This window comes from Asparagus officinalis, chromosome 7, assembly GCF_001876935.1.
Source record: "Asparagus officinalis chromosome 7, Aspof.V1, whole genome shotgun sequence".
NCBI lineage: Eukaryota > Viridiplantae > Streptophyta > Magnoliopsida > Asparagales > Asparagaceae > Asparagus > Asparagus officinalis.
Genome location: NC_033800.1, coordinates 112,653,194 through 112,660,482, shown reverse-complemented (window position 1 = coordinate 112,660,482; position 7,289 = coordinate 112,653,194). Strand labels below are relative to the sequence as shown.

At 35.6% G+C, this 7,289-nt stretch overlaps 1 protein-coding gene across 1 annotated transcript in view; it reads right to left on the bottom strand.

The window, feature by feature from the left end:
• Positions 1,774–7,289, bottom strand: part of LOC109848704 (40S ribosomal protein S6-like) — a 6,318-nt gene continuing 802 nt past the window's right edge. Inside the window, exons 3-6 of the mRNA XM_020418350.1 lie at positions 4,948–5,005; positions 4,715–4,823; positions 3,133–3,405; positions 1,774–2,252 (exon numbers count right to left, since the gene is read on the bottom strand). Coding sequence (XP_020273939.1) covers positions 2,008–2,252; positions 3,133–3,405; positions 4,715–4,823; positions 4,948–5,005 — 685 coding nt within the window. The 3' untranslated portion in view covers positions 1,774–2,007. The remainder of the gene's footprint in view (positions 2,253–3,132; positions 3,406–4,714; positions 4,824–4,947; positions 5,006–7,289) is intronic.

Below are 7,289 nucleotides of genomic sequence, written 5' to 3'. Positions count from 1 at the left end.
GAGAAGGAAGGATATGGGTTATTAGAGAGAATGAGATGAAAGAAGAGGAGGAAGGAGGAGTCATGGAGATTAGATCTGGAGAGAATAGAGAGGAGGAAGGAGGTTGCGCTCGAGGTTGGTGGTGGCGGAAGGCAATACCGAAGAAGGTGAGAACATGTCGGAGTGTGCACCCAAATTCGATGGTAGCGGAGGGGGATGTTGGTGTCTGAGAGAAAAAGGGGGAAGAAGGAGAGAGGAGGAGAGGAGAGGAAAGGAGGAAGGAGGAGCCATGGAGATATTTTGAGTTTTTTTTTCATTTTTATTTCGCTCTCTATGCTTAGTTGGCAGGGAATAAGGGTTGAATCACTTTGGTTACATGTGGTTCTTAAAATTGGGGGCATTGATATAGTTTTCCCTACTTATTTCAAATCCATTTCCCACAATTTGGAAGTAAATATGCAAGACTGTTGCATAAAACTATGCATATAACTTCAATTTCCACCCATCGTGATAGTGGCTTGGAGATGTGATAATACTACCAACATATCCAAATCTCTGATTAGATCATGTCTGCTTAATTTGGAATGTGGGAATGGGAGGTGGGACCCACACCATAAATTTACTTGGTAGGAGTTCAAGATCACATACAAGCTTTAGCTTAAGTATCCTCGTGCTTACCAAGGTTGCCCTCGCGAGAGAGAGCGAGAGAGAGAAAGAGAGAGAAGAGAAAAAAATCATCAGTTCCTAAATCTGATAGCATCACCAATTAGAACAAATTTAGACTTATTTTTGGTACTTAATACCAAACAACTATTCTTATTTTCAAATAGGAAGTTGTTTTGGAGATCTTAATTGAACAAGCATAACATTGAAATCTATTTGGAAATTAATGCTAGAAGAGGAAAAAATCATCAGTTCCTAAATCTGATAGCATCACCAATTAGAACAAATTTAGACTTATTTTTGGTACTTAATACCAAACAACTATTCTTATTTTCAAATAGGAAGTTGTTTAGAGGGGCAAAAAAAAAGGAAAGAAAGTTATCCAATGGATCATAATTATTCATGTTTATCTCAAGTATCCGGTGAATGCTGCTATGATATGATAAGATTTGTTTGGTTCGTTTCCTGAAAAAATAGGAAATATAAAGTAACACTGAAAACACATTTTCTTTCCTAAACGAATGAAATGAAGAGTGACACTGGAATCATATTTCCTACCATTTCTAAGTGTTTCTTGAAAAAGTTTTATGAATCTTTTATTTTGCATGGAAAATGGGTGCAAATACCTTTTCTCGCTTTCTATAGTTTTATTCAAAAACCCTAAAGTAGCCTCGAGAATCTCCCTCCCATTGTTTTATTGAAATTTAAAATTTAACTCAACCATTATCGCAGCAAGCCTTTTCTAGTTCACTTTCCTGAAAACGTAGAAGCAAAACAAACACTAAAAAGGGACGAGCTCGGAAACAATTCTGCACAAATTCAAATTCATTTCCTTAGTTTTTCTTGAGAAATAAACAGAGATGGGAGCGTCATAAAAGGCATGACGCAACTCCTTAACTAGTAAAATTCAAGGCGTTGCTTTGGGTGGGTGGGGGGTTTCTTAAAACTCGAGACCAACGTTTTCTTCAAAGGCAATTGCGAGCACAGCTCATGAAGGCATCCCAACGCTGTGAACGGCATTGACTGTGACACGCCCTGTTATCTTTGGCCTTGCTGTAAAGCGGGTTTGTTAATATTTCACTTCCATAACAATGTTAGAGGATCTCCGTAACCCTAAGTATATAAAAAAAATTTAACCACTGAAAACCTAACAAATTACCAGACTTCGGCACTAAACAGGGGGGGTATGTTTCAAGTTCAACATCCCATACTTCAAAGGGTAAAGACAATTTTATGTTTCAGACAAGAATTTACTAGAACTGTCAAAATTACTTCAAACTGAAGGATAATAAAAAAGCCACACCTAGTTTTAAGCAAAATCACTGTCAACCCTTCTCAAAATTACTTTCCAAATGGCATCTGAGCCTAGGCAGCCGTGGATGCGGTCTTGCTGGCCGCAGCAGAGAGCCTGGACCTCTTCTTTGCCAAGCTCTCACTTCTTCGGTCCCTCTGCTCCTTCAGCCTGGTGGCCAGGAGCTTCTGGTACTCAGCAGCCTCAGACTTGGCCTTGGCCACTCTCTTCTTCTTTTCTGCAATTCTCGATCGCTTCCTCTGCAGTGTCAAGGGAGTCACCAGCCTCTGGATCTTAGGTGCCTTGCTGCACTTCTTCCCTGAAAAAAAAAAAACATAGGAAAAAGGTTCAAAAAAAACCAAGGCAAGGAAAAAGTCTGCAAAGGATTTACTACAACCTTCACTGGTTAGCAACTACTTGTTGGAATTTCTCTCTTTTTTAACATAAACAATAATGAATATTTTTGTTACTAGGATGACAAGAAAAATGTTTACGCTTGAATATTCTCAAGATGCTGAAAATAAATTCATTCAACAATATTACGTCTATGTAGAAGGCATGAGCTTCTGAAATTGACTATGCAAATCTGGAATCATAACAAGTTTCATCTCCATTAAAAATATATTTTCACTACAAGTTTCTTCATAACTAAGAGAAATGGAAACACTCATTAGAGATATAGGGTTTATGCAAGTCATGTTATGGGGGCACAGCCGATGAACTCTTGGCAGAGATCAGCATCATGGGTCCTTTATTTGAATAACCAGAATCAGAAGAACAAAAAAATGAGGCCAATGAAGAGAACATTTTACTCGTGTAACCCATGCAGCTCCTACCAAATGGGGTAAACGACGGATTATACAGATTAATTAGAACAGTGATAGTCAATATTTTCTGATTACATAATATTATAATAGTAAAATGTAGGTCGCACTTACTACAGTTGTAGCAATAAAATAAGTTCAGAAAAATGTTAGAAACCAATGAAGGTAATCAGATCTGACAGAGTACCCCATCTTCCCACATATTCTTAACAATAATGCACAACACACTACCTAAAATAAAGCATTAGCCCTGACGCAAACAAATCAAGGTATCTTCATAGTTACTTAGATAACACCATGTCATAGGATTAAGATCCCCAAGAGACAGTTATATACAATGTAAATATGCAGAATTGGATTTGTAAAACAACCAACCTGCTTTATTTGTGAATGTTCGGCGGTAGGTGTTGACATACTTGCGAACGTCATCTTCCTTAGACAGGTTGAACAGCTTGCGGATTTTGGACGCCCTCTTTGGTCCTCTCATCCTTGGCTTCTCAACATCAGTCAAGCCAGGGAGATCGTTCTCACCTTTCTTAACAATGACAAGGTTGAGAACAGAGAGGTCGGGGCTAACAATGCACCCACGAACGGACTTCCTCCTGCGCTCTCCGTTGCGCCTTCCATAGCCACGGAAGCAAGGTGTTCCTGTTAAAAATAAAACAACCTATTAGTTCCCTGTTCAAAGTAAGGCAACCTATTAATGCCCCCATACGAGAACGCAACAGCTGTCCAACATTTAATTGCAGGCAAAAATAAAGAAAAAGGTCAAAGGTACAGTCTTTATATTTACTACTAGAAACTGACAAGACTAAATATTATTGAATCTAGAGATATGAAAGACGTTCAAGAGTAGGTAACAAGCTCACAGTTATGCTGAAACTACCATCCTCTTTTGTTCATTCGAAAAAGATAAGTAACAAATTCTAGAAAATCAGGTTACACTAGGGAATACAAGAACTGGCTCCTGATAAACTGAAGAGACCACGTAGAAAGAAGAGAGGCTAGACGATGACATCAAGTATTATAGGAGGCATAGGCAGAGTTATAAGACTTAAAAATGAGCATGAGCAGCTAAGTTGCATGAAAAATGGTACGGGCACCGGAATGGATGCAGGTACGGGACACGTCAAATTTATAAAATGTAGGGTACAGTGACACGGTTATGTATATATTGAATTTAATAATTTATTACATGAGATCATCATTGTTTTCAATTCGTGTCTTATTAAAAATAAAGTTCCTCACACTTTTAATTATTTTACTATGTTGATTATTATAAATTGGAAATTGCTGCTTATTTTTTAACTAGACACTCCTTTTATATCCTTGTTTTGAACTTGGAGGATGGGCTGAAACAAGCATAACTGATATCTACCCCATTTCAAGATATGGATAAAGTGTAGGATATATGTCCAATAATTGTATGACAAATGTTTTAAATTAAAACATATATTATATAGTCAAGTACATGTCTAAAATAATAAATTGATACATAAATCCAAGGAGTGCCCATGAGGTATGGGTACGTGTCCAGTATGGGATATAGCTTCATGATAGAAGTATACCGGGTAACATAGTTTAACATGATTGGTCATAAAAATTGTACTCATAAGCAGAATTCAATAAATAGCCAGACAACATGAATAGTGTTCCTAAATGAGGCCCAAACCTCAAAATATCAAGTTTCAATTTGATTACCTACTGCTATTTGTAATGAACACTTAGCTTCTTCCATCTAGCACTCAGGCTATGTAGCTGTAACTGGCCTAAGTGTGCTACCGCTTTCTCTAGCTAGATGAATTTAGTTACAATTTTAAAGAAATCAAGGCGGATTTAGTCTTCAGGGTGAAGCTTGGATGCTGCTAAAATCCTTGAGATGTTGAGTAAAGGCCATTGTCTTTTGGCAGCACTACAAGATAACTGACTATAAATAAGATAACAAGTTTTAACTTGCCTCTGTGCAGCAGCAGGCGGACACGTCCTGGGGTCAGCACTCCCTGCTTCATCGGGAAACCCTGCTTGTCACATCCTCCCATGATCTTGAAAACATAGCCTTTGAACTCCTGTGTAAAATCATGAAATAATAGACAAATGAGAATCACAATCTGTTTATTTAGCTTAGATGTTCAAGTCAAAAATGCAAATTCAGAACTAAAAATTGTCACACCATCTATTCCACAGTCCTACCTCACCCAGAGCATCGCCGCTGACCTCCTGGGAGATTCTCTTGTCATAAAAAGCACGTCTATACAACAAAAAGAAAACAACAGATCATGGATTAAAAAAAATTCACATAAAAAAAGAGAACGTGCAGTTTAATGCTGAAATGCAAGTTCTAATTATCAGACGCGTACGAAGAGGGGAAATGGGTTAGGGAACACTAGCGGAAATGGGTTAGGGAACACTAGCTCGGGGAAACAAAATATGGTAATTTAAAGACAATGATATTACAATGTCATAAAGGAGTAATGGCAAAGCGAAACAAGTAGACCCATAAGAGCAACTCCGACGGAGAGGCTGCATTTTGCAGCCTCCCCAAAAAATATTCTCATGCATATTTTGTTTTAGAGGGGGTCACTCCAACCACACCCTCTATACGAAACTCCATTTAAAAATATATATTATTAAATGATTATTTATATAATATTTTAAATATTTTGAAAATATAAAATGAAAAAAATTATATGAATTAATTTTAAATATAAAATATATTATAAAGTAATACTAAAATTGTAATATATAATATAATCATATATTAAAATAAAATTAATTATTTTAAATGAATTGATAATAAAAAATAGATAAAAGCCTTTTAAAATAAAACCGTAGGTAAAAAAAAGATAATGTGTGGTTCATTTTAGATAGAACCGAAAATAATTGGAAATAGGGTACCGGTGTTGTTGGTCCGAAAATGCAGTCCCAAAAAAATCTTTTAAAAACCATAAAATATAGCATAATATTTGGAACAATCTTCATAACTACTCCGAAGTCCAATTCTCACTCCATAATGAGTTACGGTTTGCCGAAAGTGATGAAATTTTATATATATTAAATTCAGCGACATTACATAGAAAAATAAAGCACATGAAAAAAAATAAAAAATCAGGCAAGTCATTTCCTCCATATCCAACGTTTCTGTAGTCAGGTATTCTGTATTGACTTCCTGCATAACTATATTCAGGATTAGGAATATCAGATGAAGAACCTCCAGTTGTGTTTCTATTTAAAATCTCTTGTTTTTTAATTCGAAAATACTCGTGTCCCGAAGGTTCAGTAATAATATCAAGATTAATTAACATAATTTTACTTTCTTGTCGTTCCCTTTGAAGATCTATTTTTTTTTCTTATCATTTTTGGCCCGTAACATTATAATCTGGTGCATTATCATTCTATCATTTTCTCGTTGTCCATGACTTTTTTTAAAATACCAACAATTTCTTGATTATTTTTTTAGAGTTTCAAAGTCGAGGTTCTTTTCAATTGTCCGTCGTCTCCTCATCTTCTTTTTCTTCCTTCCTACCGGTCGACTTGTTAACATATCATCGTCATTATGAGTATATCCCTCATTATCATCATTTAAGTTGATGACAAGAGAACTTGAATCTGATCCCTGAGATAAGAGAGACTTTGAAGTTTTTAAAATTGCAGGCGATATGACACTTATATTTTCCCATTTCTCTGCATCTTTTAAAATTGACCAAACATGATCAAATAGAAACCCCTCTCTTCTACAAATATTATCCTAGCACGTTTAATCTACCACAAGAGAATAAGAAACAAGTATTAATAACATGATAATAGATGTTCATAATCTAGATTTTTGTTATTCAAATACTTATAATGTCAAGCTCAGAAGCACAGCTTGGATTTAGGCGCTCGACTTGTCGAATGCATCCTCAAAATTTACTGATGTCCTTCATAATTAATTGCATTCGGCATAAGAGAGACTTCGGAGTTCTTTGAGCAGTACAAATATTAAAAAAAATTAATGAAATAAAACAGAAATCTGTTCCCATAGCTTGTCCTTTTGATTAGAACCCATGACTGGGTCTTGAGAAATTTCGAGCCACGTAGCACATAAAATTTGGTCGTCTTCTTGTTAAAAAGATTTTTCGCGACTGGATGCCATAATCTAATGAGATAAAGTTGTTGAGGATAATACTATTATGATGGATATGGAGGAAATGACATGCCCGGTTTTTTTTTCATGTACTTTATTTTTCTATGTAATGCCGCTGAATTTAATATATAAAATTTTATCACTTTCGGCAAACAGTAACTCATTATGGAGTGAGAATTGGACTTCGGAATAGTTATGAAGATTGGTCTAAATATTATGCTATATTTTCTGGTTTTTAAAAGATTTTTCTGGAACTGCATTTTTAGGTCATCTCCATCGGTACCCTATTTCCAATTATTTTCGGTTCTCTCTAAAATAAACCGCACATTATCTTTTTTATTGCCTTCTGTTTTATTTTAAAAGGCTCCTATCTATTCCTTATTATCAATTCATTAAAGATAATTAATTA